The sequence below is a fragment of the Paramisgurnus dabryanus genome, chromosome 2, assembly GCF_030506205.2.
Source record: "Paramisgurnus dabryanus chromosome 2, PD_genome_1.1, whole genome shotgun sequence".
Lineage (NCBI taxonomy): Eukaryota > Metazoa > Chordata > Actinopteri > Cypriniformes > Cobitidae > Paramisgurnus > Paramisgurnus dabryanus.
In genome coordinates this window covers 54,101,233-54,114,191 of record NC_133338.1, presented here as the reverse complement: position 1 = coordinate 54,114,191, position 12,959 = coordinate 54,101,233, and the positions used below count along the sequence as shown (strand labels likewise).

Sequence of the window (12,959 nt, the reverse complement as noted above, 5' to 3'; positions counted from 1 at the left end):
GGTGAGGTTTTAAACTTAAACATGAATTTTAAAATATTTTTGCATGTGGTTTATCCCCCTCTTGCTATAATGACAGCATTTACTTCAGTTACTGTAGCATGGAAAACCTGATGATCCATGAAATTCCAGCAGGATCCAAGAAGGTTCCCAAAGCAATCTTACGATGTTAATAAATACTTAGCTTGATGACCTTTTGTTCAAAGTTTGGCCAAAAAATTTTAAAAGTCACAATGAAATTGAAAACCAAAATTTTTTGGGAGCATTGTGGTATTTTTTTGAAAAAAAGACTGATGTTTGAGCTTCATTATTTTTATTTTTATGTGCCCTTATAATCTTTAATCAAAAAACGCACATCTTCTCAAAATGATCTCTCTTTACTTCCGGTCACGAGGGATGACTCGAGGGCAGGGCCCAGAATAAGATCGCAACGATTAGCAAATAGCAACATGACCAGTGCCGGCTCGTGACTGCTCATCCGAGGGGCGCAAATTCTAAATATGTGTTTGTTGCGTCATGTGAACCATGTGCATCAAATGTTTTATCAAAATCAGTGCCTGCTGCAAATGCGTCAAAACCGTTTATGATAAAAGAGACGCTCACGTTCACAAAATTCACGCAAGACACTAACTTAACACTAAACTCTGATTACGCATGAGATTATGCGAGTATCTGGCAAACGCGAGCGTCTCTCTTATCATAAACCCTTTAGATGCGTCTGCAGCAGGCACTTATTTTGACAAGACACGTGATGCACACACGATCTCTTGACGCGCAAAACACATATTTTGAAATTACCAACCACACACATGATGGGCTACATACATGTTGGGACGAACTTCTCATCGAGCGCAAAAATAAGTTACCGGCCGCCACTGAACATGACATAACTTTCAACAATCCAATCAGTTCACAAAGGACCAATTCAGGTATAGAGCTGGCTTACGATTAATCGCGACTAATCATTTGCAGAATAAAAGTTTTTGTTTACATATTAAATGTGTGTGTAATGTGTATAATAATTATGTGTATATATAAATGCACACACATGCAAGCATATATTAAAAAAAATATGTATCAACATTTGTATATTTACATATCATTTATATCATATATAAATTAGGGCTGTCAAAAGATTAATCACGATTAATCACATATAAAATTAAAGTTTGTGTTTGCATAATATACATGTGTGTGTACTTTGTGTATGCATTATGTATATATTAATACACACATAAATGTATGAATTTAAGAAAAATGTTATTTAGGTATCTTTTTTATTTATATTTATAATATAAAATATATCAAAATATATCAAAATATAGATGTAAATATTTGTTAAATACAAATATTAATGTGTGTGTGTGTGTGTGTGTGTGTGTGTGTATATATATATATAATAATTACACACAGTGCACACAAATAAAGTATGGAAAAAAACTTTTATTTTGTATGCGATTAATCGCGATTAAACTTTTGACAGCCCTAATATAAATATAAATATTTATTATATCAATACATTTTTCCTTAAAATTATACATACATGTGTATATAATATTTGTTGATGTGCTATGTATAATAGTATAAACTTTTATTTTGCAAATGAATCATTAGGCAGCCCTATTCAGGTCCTAACCTACCTTTTTCGTACATACATACGTATACATATATATATATATATATATATATATATATATATATAATAAATAATATTCTTTTTTTAAATAGTTTTAAAATGGAATTTTAATTGAGATATTTTTAATGTGGACTGATGCATTGCACTGCTGTATATGGGTGTTTGTGTGTGTGTGTGTTTGTGTGTCTAGACATACGCAGATCCAGGGATGCTTCAGGGCCTCAGCAGCTGTGATGCGTTTGGCCGGGTTAATGGTTAGCATCTTGTTAATGAGATCTTTGGCCTCTGGTGTTACCGTGTCCCACTCAGGAGAAGGAAACTGCAAAAAAAAAAAAAAAAACACGACAAACATCCAGCAGGCCTTATGGTGTAATCTACAATTCTAATGTGCTGTTTTTACATTTAAATTTCTTAATATTGTATAAATAGTAGTAGATCACTTTTAGAAACTTCAAGAAACTCAAATAATGGATTACATGAGCCAATGAGCTCTTCAATAAACGTTTTTTTGCAGCAATGCCATATGTCCCCGAATAATCTTTTAGTCAAAGGTCGTCTAAGAACTTCATTTCTTTCTCACCTTTAAATAATCTTAAATAAAAAAACCTTTTAATCTACTTCAAAATAATCTGTTGTGTAACAGAAATGTTCTGTGGATGTTAAAGTTTCTTTATGGAGTGTGTGGAAGAGCGAAGGGAGAAACTAAGAGTCGGTTATCTGAGCCAAGATGGACAAAATCCATTAAGCCACCCAGTTTCTCTGACTAATGGAAAAGTTTTGATATTCTTATTATTTTTATAAATATAAGTCAGCTGTGCGTTAATGCATCCGTGTCTGAGCTACAGACTCCCCCGGACTAGACTGTTTGCTAAAAAATATTTTTCTGACGAACACTTATGTGACAATGTTTGTAGGGAAAGGCTCACATCATAAGCACCGGCTTTGATCTGCTGGTAAAGTCGATGTTGATCTTCATCCCAGAAAGGAGGGTAACCCACCAGAAGAATGTACAGAATCACACCTGCAGAGGAAATCCATAAAAGATATTAATCCATAAATGAATCACGCATGTTTACAGAGACGATCAGATGTGACTCTTCGTTTTATTTTCATGTTTGACAGCAATTCAGTTTCCTCTGCTTTACAAATTAAAGTTTGGCCAAAGATTGAAAGCTGGGAAAAACTTACAATAAGGTTGCATTTATTAACATTGATAAATGCATTAGCTGACATGAACGAACAATAAACAATATTTTTTTTAAAGGTATATCTGTTAATATTAGTTCATGCACGATGAATTACCATGAATAATTGTATTACCATTTATAAACATGAACAAAGATTACTAAATACTGAAAAACAATATTGATTATTGTTGCTTAATGTTAGCTAATGCATTTACTAATGTTAACAAATACAATCTTAATATAATAGCAACACTTTCATTAGTTAATGGGCACTCAGTCATTTTAAAACGCATAACAGCTTTCAGTAACACTTTACAATAAGTGCTGAACCGATCGCTCTTGATTTCACAAACTCACTTTATTCTGGATTTCATTTCATTGTTTATCAGATAAGGACCGTTGAAGCAAATAAACAAAATATGGCAAGCTTTAAATCAGAAAATTACATTTATGTGTAGGCTGGTTTGGAGGACACAAACATTTGGAGAGTAATGTGGTGCCAAGATGCAATAATGCACATTTATGATGAGGTATAGAGACCAACAATGAACACTAACCGAGCAGTAAAATAGAGTAAATATATTGGATTTGGCAAGCAAATACATTTTTTAAGGTACAGCAAAATAATACAGAAGATCAACAGCCTCATTTTGTAATTTAGTGTAATTCAAATCAACTTTGTTTCTCCAAAACCGCATGTAGCAAATACTGATCACATTAAGTCATCGAAATAAAAATATTTGTGTAAATGCAGAAGAACAACATATGGTTAAGTCAACAATGACATCATTTTTAATTTTTGGGTGAACTGTTCCTTTAAAAAAAGTAAAGACTACAGTAAGTACAGTCTGGATGCCAATGACAAAGCTCTGAAGGATTGGTTGCGTACCACATGCCCACATGTCCACTGGTTTGCCATACGGCTCCTTCCTCAGAACCTCGGGAGACAAATAACCTGGAGTCCCAGCAAAACCTACGAGAAAAAAGATCAACCTCATTTAAACTTCACTCAGAGTACAAACGTTAGTGACTTTTTTAAATGGTCTACAAAATGAATTCTCTTAAGATGAATTTACTTAAGGCATTTTAGTATTACAGCCTAATTCTAAAATAAGATTTGTCCCTGATGTGCCGTCATGCCCAAGAGGCAGAAGAGACTTTAATGAGACAGCAGCTGAACTGGAGCTGTTTAAAACCCTAGAGAATATCCTCATTATATGCAAATGCCAACCGCGTTTGTCATGAATAAAACTCCAACGTAAAAACTTATTCATATTCAGGTTATTTATTTGCAATATTTTATAATATCATAAGTGAGTGCAGTAAGCTATTGTCTACTCCAGCCACTTTTTCTGTAGCACAGCAATGGTGTAGTAAACATTTACCCAATGTAGTTTAGTGAACGGTCAGTACTAACCAAACCACGCCTGCTGGTCTCCCTGCACCTCAATGGCAAGCCCAAAATCAGCCAATTTGACCGCTGCTCCCTTCAGTTTACTGGCTAAGAGAAGATTCTCTGGCTTTGGGTGTCAGAAAAATAAATACATTCTGAGAATCTACAGGTTAAATAAATCATAGGAACACAGCACAAAATACATTTATCAAACTTATGAAAAAAAAGACCTGGGTCAAAGCCGACTCTATAAATCTCTACAGTATATTTACTCTTTTCATTGTATAAAAGGAAAGAAAATCATTATTTCTGTTCCAAAATTGATTGAATGTAAAGTTCATAACAAAAACTGAGCTCTGAAATGCCATTTTTGACCAAAGTCTTATAAAACTTTAGTCTTCAGGGTTATGCAGGAACTTGGTAACCATTCTTCATTAATGTTTTACTCAAGTAATACTTAAGCCAATCAAAATTATTGTAAGAAAAATGTTATATAAAACTGTTTCAAAAAGGCAAGATCAAAAAATATTAAACAGATCACCAGCAATATATGCATAACCCATTAAGACTAGAACAGATTATACATGCATAAGAAAGAAAGAAAAAAGGAAAGGAGGAAGGAAAAAAGGAGGAAAGGAAGTAAAGAAAAATAGTCAGGGAAAGGAAAGAAAGAAAGAGGGAAGGAAAAACAAAGGAGGAAAGGAAAGAAAGAAAAGGAGGAAAGGAAAGAAACAAAAAGAAAGAAATAAAAAGAAGAAAAACAGAAAGAAAGAAAGAAAGAAAGAAAGAAAGAAAGAGGAAAAAAGGCAGGAATGAAGAAAGAAAGTAAGGAAGAAAGGAAAGAAAAAAGGAGGGAAGGAAATGAGAAAGAAAGAAAGAAAGAAAGAAAGAAAGAAAGAAAGAAAGAAAGAGGAAAAAAGGTGGGAATGAAGAAAGAAAGAAAGAAAGAAAGAAAGAAAGAAAGAAAGAAAGAAAGAAAGAAAGAAAGAAAGAAAGAAAGAAAGAAAGAAAGAAAGAAAGAAAGAAAGAAAGAAAGAAAGAAAGAAAGAAAGAAAGAAAGAAAGAAAGGGAAAGAAAAGGAGGAAAGGAATAAAGGAAGGAAAAAAGAACAAAAAGGAGAAAGGGAGAAAGGGAGGGAAGGAAGCAAAGAAGGGGGAAAATGAGTGGAAAAGGAAGAAATAAAGAAAAAGAACGAAAAGGAGGGAGGGAGGGCAGGAAGGAAGGAAAAAAGAAAGAAAGAAAAAGAAGAAAAACAGAAAGAAATAAAGAAAGAAAGAAAGAGGAAAAAAGGCGGGAATGAAGAAAGAAAGTAAGGAAGAAAGGAAAGAAAAAAGGAGGGAAGGAAATGAGGGAAGAAAGGAAAGAAAGAGGGGGAGGAGACAAAAGAGGAAAGGAGGAAAGAAAAGAAAGGAAATTAAAAAAGGATAGAAACACAAAAAAAGAACGACAGAAAGAAAGAAAGAACGACAGAAAGAAAGAAAGAACGACAGAAAGAAAGAAAGAACTACAGAAAGAATGAAAGAACGACAGAAAGAATGAAAGAACGACAGAAAGAATGAAAGAACGACAGAAAGAAAGAAAGAAAAAAAGAAAGAGAGGAAAAAAGGCAGGAATGAAGAAAGAAAGGAAGGAAGGAAGAAAGGAAAGAAAAAAGGAGGGAAGGAATTGAGGGAAGAAAGGAAAGAGAAGAGGGGATGAAAAACAAAAGAGGAAAGGAGGAAAGAAAAGAAAGAAAATGATGAAAGGATAGAAACACAAAGAAAGAATGACAGAAAGGATGACAGAAAGAAAAAAAAACGACAGAAAGGATGAAAGGATGACAGAAACAAAAAAAGAAAGAAAGAAAGAAAGAAGGCAGGAATGAAGAAAGAAAGGAAGGAAGGAAGGAAGGAAGGAAGAAAGGAAAGATAAAAGGAGGGAAGGAATTGAGGGAAGAAAGGAAAGAAAGAGGGGATGAAAAACAAAAGAGGAAAGGAGGAAAGAAAAGAAAGAAAATGATGAAAGGATAGAAACACAAAGAAAGAACAACAGAAAGGATGAAAGAAAGAAAGAAAGAAAGAAAGAAAGAAAGAAAGAAAGAAAGAAAGAAAGAAAGAAAGAAAGAGAGGAAAAAAGGCAGGAATGAAGAAAGAAAGGAAGGAAGAAAGAAAGGAAAGAAAGAAAAAAGGAGGGAAGGAATTGAGGGAAGAAAGGAAAGAAAGAGGGGATGAAAAACAAAAGAGGAAAGGAGGAAAGAAAAGAAAGAAAATGATGAAACGATAGAAACACAAAGAAAGAAAGAAAGAAAGAAAGAGAGGAAAAAAGGTGGGAATGAAGAAAGAAAGAAAGAAAGAAAGAAAGAAAGAAAGAAAGAAAGAAAGAAAGAAAGAAAGAAAGAAAGAAAGAAAGAAAGAAAGAAAGAAAGAAAGAAAGAAAGAAAGAAAGAAAGGGAAAGAAAAGGAGGAAAGGAATAAAGGAAGGAAAAAAGAACAAAAAGGAGAAAGGGAGAAAGGGAGGGAAGGAAGCAAAGAAGGGGGAAAATGAGTGGAAAAGGAAGAAATAAAGAAAAAGAACGAAAAGGAGGGAGGGAGGGCAGGAAGGAAGGAAAAAAGAAAGAAAGAAAAAGAAGAAAAACAGAAAGAAATAAAGAAAGAAAGAAAGAGGAAAAAAGGCGGGAATGAAGAAAGAAAGTAAGGAAGAAAGGAAAGAAAAAAGGAGGGAAGGAAATGAGGGAAGAAAGGAAAGAAAGAGGGGGAGGAGACAAAAGAGGAAAGGAGGAAAGAAAAGAAAGGAAATTAAAAAAGGATAGAAACACAAAAAAAGAACGACAGAAAGAAAGAAAGAACGACAGAAAGAAAGAAAGAACGACAGAAAGAAAGAAAGAACTACAGAAAGAATGAAAGAACGACAGAAAGAATGAAAGAACGACAGAAAGAATGAAAGAACGACAGAAAGAAAGAAAGAAAAAAAGAAAGAGAGGAAAAAAGGCAGGAATGAAGAAAGAAAGGAAGGAAGGAAGAAAGGAAAGAAAAAAGGAGGGAAGGAATTGAGGGAAGAAAGGAAAGAGAAGAGGGGATGAAAAACAAAAGAGGAAAGGAGGAAAGAAAAGAAAGAAAATGATGAAAGGATAGAAACACAAAGAAAGAATGACAGAAAGGATGACAGAAAGAAAAAAAAACGACAGAAAGGATGAAAGGATGACAGAAACAAAAAAAGAAAGAAAGAAAGAAAGAAGGCAGGAATGAAGAAAGAAAGGAAGGAAGGAAGGAAGGAAGGAAGAAAGGAAAGATAAAAGGAGGGAAGGAATTGAGGGAAGAAAGGAAAGAAAGAGGGGATGAAAAACAAAAGAGGAAAGGAGGAAAGAAAAGAAAGAAAATGATGAAAGGATAGAAACACAAAGAAAGAACAACAGAAAGGATGAAAGAAAGAAAGAAAGAAAGAAAGAAAGAAAGAAAGAAAGAAAGAAAGAAAGAGAGGAAAAAAGGCAGGAATGAAGAAAGAAAGGAAGGAAGAAAGAAAGGAAAGAAAGAAAAAAGGAGGGAAGGAATTGAGGGAAGAAAGGAAAGAAAGAGGGGATGAAAAACAAAAGAGGAAAGGAGGAAAGAAAAGAAAGAAAATGATGAAACGATAGAAACACAAAGAAAGAAAGAAAGAAAGAAAGAGAGGAAAAAAGGTGGGAATGAAGAAAGAAAGAAAGAAAGAAAGGAAGGAAAGAAAAAAGGAGGGAAGGAAATGAGGGAAGAAAGAAAGGAAAGAAAGAGGAAAGGAGGGAAAAAGAAAGGAAGGAAAGAAAGAAAATGAAGGAAAAATAAGAAAGAAAGAAAGAAAGAAAGAAAGAAAGAAAGAAAGAAAGAAAGAAAGAAAGAAAGAAAGGGAAAGAAAAGGAGGAAAGGAATAAAGGAAGGCAAAAAGAACAAAAAGGAGGAAGGGAGAAAGGGAGGGAAGGAAGCAAAGAAGGGGGAAAATGAGTGGAAAAAGAAGAAATAAAGAAAAAGAACGAAAAGGAGGGAGGGAGGGCAGGAAGGAAGGAAAAAAGAAAGAAAGAAAAGAATGAAAGAAAGATAGGAAAAGGAAAGAAAGAAAACAATACGCAGTATTTAAAACAGTGAGTGTCAGACGACCCCTTTTATATGAGCCTTCATGTAATACATTCATGAGATAAAGTATATATGTGTGTGTGCCTAACGCATAAATTAAGTACATTTAATATCATCATACATACACTGTAAAAAATACTTTGCTGCCTTCAAATTTTTTGTTAAATCAACTCAGATTTACAAGTCATGTCAACAAAGATGAGTTGTCAACTTAATTTTATAAGTTATAACAACTCACCTGTAGTTATAACAACTCATCTCTAGTGAAGACAAATAACACTAAGTTGAAATGACTTGTAAATCCGAGTTGATTCAACAAAAAATTTTAAGGCAGCAAAGTATTATTTACAGTGTACAGCTAAACATACAGACAGATCATTCACATTCACTTTAGACACTTACAAATACAAATACATTTACATTTGAGTTTCATCTGCACTGAATGTATTATGAGACTCTTACATCAGGGGGAGTCAAGATTCTCAAGCAGTTGCACAAAACTCTTTCATTTGATTAAACAAACCCATAATGCATTCTCAGAATTATAAGAGTATAGAGAGAGAGAGAGAGAGAGAGAGTGTGTGTGTGTGTCAGGTTTGTGTTTCGTGCAGGTGCTACAGTACAGTACATGCTACACGTGATGCATTTCATATCCTCATGCAGCCATTGCTTTTCCAAACCTTGTCATAAAGTGACACCAGTTTTACATCGTCTGAAGATAACGCGAGAGATGCGTTCCTGTGCTGGTTGCTAGGCTGTCAAGGGTGGTTGCTAGGGCAGTTGCTAAGGTGATCTATGTTTTTGCTATGACTCAGATATGTGGGCAAGATCAATACTTAGGGTTTAGGGGGCTGGTCAAATCCTTAACCCAAAAATAAGTAACAACCAAACGCAGAGACAGAAGCTAGCATTACCCGTTCATCATCAGGTAATTTATGTAGGAACTGAGGAAAGCTAATGATGGGGTGTGGAGATAAGATAAAGAATCGTTAGTGAAGATAAAAGTGATGATGAGGAATCCAGCAGAGAATAGAGAGTGGATCTCTGAGGAAGAGTTTAACAGGAGAATGCATTGCTCATATAATTAAACCTTCAAACCTGCATCAATTCCTACATCACTGATAATCTCTGCACAATATTGTAAATGACTGTTATGCAATGCATTCATGTCGTCTGCAGAAACTGTACAATATCCAAATTAAATTTAGACTTCCCGAGAGCAAAAATCCAACAGCTCATTCCTCAAATTGTTAGACAAGTAACAACGCGGCAAATAAGACCCCAGTTAACTATTGTGCTCTCACATGACATCTTAAATGTTAAGCATTTTGCCTGCTCACCTAAGGGGGTCATTCTTGCTGTATGTTAGCATTCATCTCAATAACACTTGATTCATTTGTTGCCTGCCAAATAAATTCTTGCCATAACTACTTTGAAAAGGCTGTTATGCCTTCTGCTTCCATCAGGGGCGTCAGTTTGTGTTGAAAAGTGGTGGGGACAAAAGATCTAATGAAAAAAACATTACAGCAGGACGGGAAAAATATTGAATAACGGCGCATCAAAAATGGGCATAGCGTAGGCCAGTCGACAACACGAAAATACTCAGCAAAATACCCTCAACAATGTCGACTGCACATGTAACAGTTCCCTACAACACCAGCTCAACCAAACAGTGCCAAAGCACCATACTGTAGATAACAGCAGCACGTTAAGTCAATGATTACAATGAAATTCATTATATGTAAAAGAAAACACACCATAAGCATAGAACACAACATATGTGACCCTGGACCACAAAACCAGTCGTACACTGCAAAAATTTATTTTCAAGAAAAAAAATCTTAGTATTTTTGTCTTGTTTTCAGTATAAATATCTAAAAATATCTTAAATTAGGATGCTTTTTCTTGATGAGTAAAATGACCCTAGAAAATAGATCTAGTTTTTAGACCAAAAATACCAAATGTAAGTGATTTTGTGCATAAAACAAGCAAAAAAAATCTGCCAATGGGGTAGCAAAAAAATCTTGAACATTTTTCTTAAACACTATATTCAAGAAAAATTCAAGAAAAAAATAGCTTACCCCATTGGTAGATTTTTTTTGCTTGTTTTATGCACAAAATCACTTAAATTTGATATTTTTGGTCTAAAAACTAGATTTTTGCTCATCAAGAAAAAGCTTCTTAATTTAAGATTTTTTTTATATTTTTTACTGAAAACAAGACAAAAGTACAAATAATTTTTTTCTTGAAAATCCGACTTTTTTACTTAGTATTTTTTTTCTTGTTTTTAGTAGAATTATCTTAAAATTCTTAAATTAAGATGTATTTTCTTGATGAGCAATATGTCGAAAATAAGTCTAGTTTTTAGACAAAAAAAAACGATACAATTTAAGTGAATTTGTGCTTAAAACAAGCAAAAATATCTGCCAGTGGGGTGAGAAAATTTTGCTTAAATTAAGTGTTTCTCACCCCATTGGCAGATATTTTTGCTTGTTTTAATCACAAATTCACTTAAATTGTATATTTTTTTCTAAAAACTAGACTTATTTTCTCAGGTCATTTTGCTCATCAAGAAAAAACATTTTGATTTAAGAATTTTTAGATATTTCTACTGAAAACAAGATAAAAATACTAAGTAAGAAAGTCATTTTTGCAGTGTAAGTCGCACAGGTATTGTTTGATTTTTCAGAACATTTTAACCAAATGCTTTCAAAAAGTGGTGGGGACAAAATCAGCCATTTCAAAAAGTGGTGGGGACATGTCCCCAGCGTCCCCAGTGTAAATGACACCTATGGCTTCCATTATAATGTTATAAGTTACAAAATCGACTGTACCACTAGGGACTTACTTGTCCTTAACCAAAGGGGCCTCATTTATAAAGCGTGTGTACCAAGGGGCAACCTTCCGATTTCTCTGATAAAGCCAATACGGAAGTGACTTAAACTGCAATTCATCGACTGGCCACCAGAGGCTCCAAAAAGGAGTCAATTTACATAGACCTCCATGTTAGAATGACTTTACAGCAGAAATAATGTGTTTACAGCCTGGTTCAAAAAGTGTTTTTGGTCTGTATAGCCAATTTTACCCTTCATAACAACTATGAGGGGGGTGAATTCTTTTGTAGCTCATCCGTTTAAATTATCTTAAGCCTTAAAGTTCTGCATAATTAAGGGGGTGTGGCCACTTGAATGATGGGAGAACTGACACTGCTGTCACTAAAGTCGAGCTAGGCGGGCGCGGTTTTATCAACCAGCCACCTCAGCTTAACCCACGTCCCACCATTTTCAGATATCCGTGAGTGATGCGCGGTGACACCCTGCCAAGATGGCGACAGCAGGCACCGCCAACTATTGGCTTTAAAATCGATCTTATGTAACCTATGGGTGACGTCTGGGACACTACATCCATCTTTTTTACAGCCTACATTACGATCAAATCTGTGCATACGCACGCTTTAACAATGAGGCCCCTGAGCTTTTAAAATCATGTGACGATCACTTTTATATTTATAAAGGGTCCAGTTTGGTTGGTCCATGGCAAAAATACACAGCAAAGTCCATATTTATTAAAACTGTCTTTGATGTAGAAAAGTGCTTGGCACCATGTTAGGGTCCGAGCAGATGTACGCACTTTTTATTGTCCGATTGCTGCAGGTTTTTGGAAATATAAGCCGTTCTTGCTGCTCGAAAAAGAATGTCTTTTTTATGTAAATGACATTAAGTAGGAATCATTTAAAGGCAACTGTGCACAATTTCAAGCTCATTTGCGATTTATGGATTTCACATCTGAAAGTGAGGCGTACACGTTTTCTATTCGTACATTTGTTAATGATTCACACGTGCACGCTTTTGAGAAATGATCGTGATATCAAATTTAGGATGTGTGACGGGTGACGGGTTTAAAAAAAAGCAAAAAATAGCAAATAAGGTGAACGTTTATGTGTAGACAAGAGAAAACGCTATCTTATGACAAATCACACATATTTTATGAGGTGGCTAATTCGTATGAATTTATACGACAACATTTATAAATTTTTGTATGATTTGCTTTTGCTCCTGTGATGTTGGGTTTAGGGGTTGGGTTTCGTAATTGTTTTTGTACGATTCACTTCATATGTAATTCATATAAATTGCCCAACTTGTAAAATACTTATGAATTCTTGTGAGGTTTAAAGGCATTCTCTTCTGCCATCGGAGCCACAAAACTGTACTGGTCGGCGCTACCATTATTATTTAATAGGGATGCTCCGATCGATCAGCTACAGATCGGTATCGGCCGATAACGGCATTAAATGACTCGATCGGTACTCGCTAAATGTGCCGATCTCATGAACCGATCATTCTGTTTACCTTTGTCATCATAGGGCTCCTGAATGCGGCTGCAATAAGAAAGCATTTTTATAACATGTTGCTCATGTGTGACGTGCAGATTTGGATTTCTCACTTTGCCTTTACAGAGATATGTGTATTTTCTATGAGGACGCGCTTCGGTCCTAACAGCGTGACGCGTCTTTACATCCCCATCAAACAGCGTATACAACACATATCTATAGCAGACAATTGCATCCTCATGCCTAAAGTTTATTATTTGCATGCATTTTAAAGTTTTGGACAGTTTAAACTTTAATTTTTCACCTTCATTTTCATTTTACACCTGATGCGTGCACACAC

The 12,959-nt window shown here is 34.7% G+C and overlaps 1 protein-coding gene across 4 annotated transcripts in view; it reads right to left on the bottom strand.

Annotated features, from left to right (window-relative positions):
* Positions 1 to 12,959, bottom strand: part of camk2d1 (calcium/calmodulin-dependent protein kinase (CaM kinase) II delta 1) — a 74,547-nt gene that overhangs the window by 19,695 nt on the left and 41,893 nt on the right. For all 4 annotated transcript variants that reach the window (XM_065261749.1, XM_065261751.1, XM_065261750.1 and 1 more), the window contains exons 7-10: positions 4,238 to 4,340; positions 3,710 to 3,793; positions 2,560 to 2,654; positions 1,830 to 1,952 (exon numbers count right to left, since the gene is read on the bottom strand). In XM_065261749.1, coding sequence (XP_065117821.1) covers positions 1,830 to 1,952; positions 2,560 to 2,654; positions 3,710 to 3,793; positions 4,238 to 4,340 — 405 coding nt within the window. The remainder of the gene's footprint in view (positions 1 to 1,829; positions 1,953 to 2,559; positions 2,655 to 3,709; positions 3,794 to 4,237; positions 4,341 to 12,959) is intronic.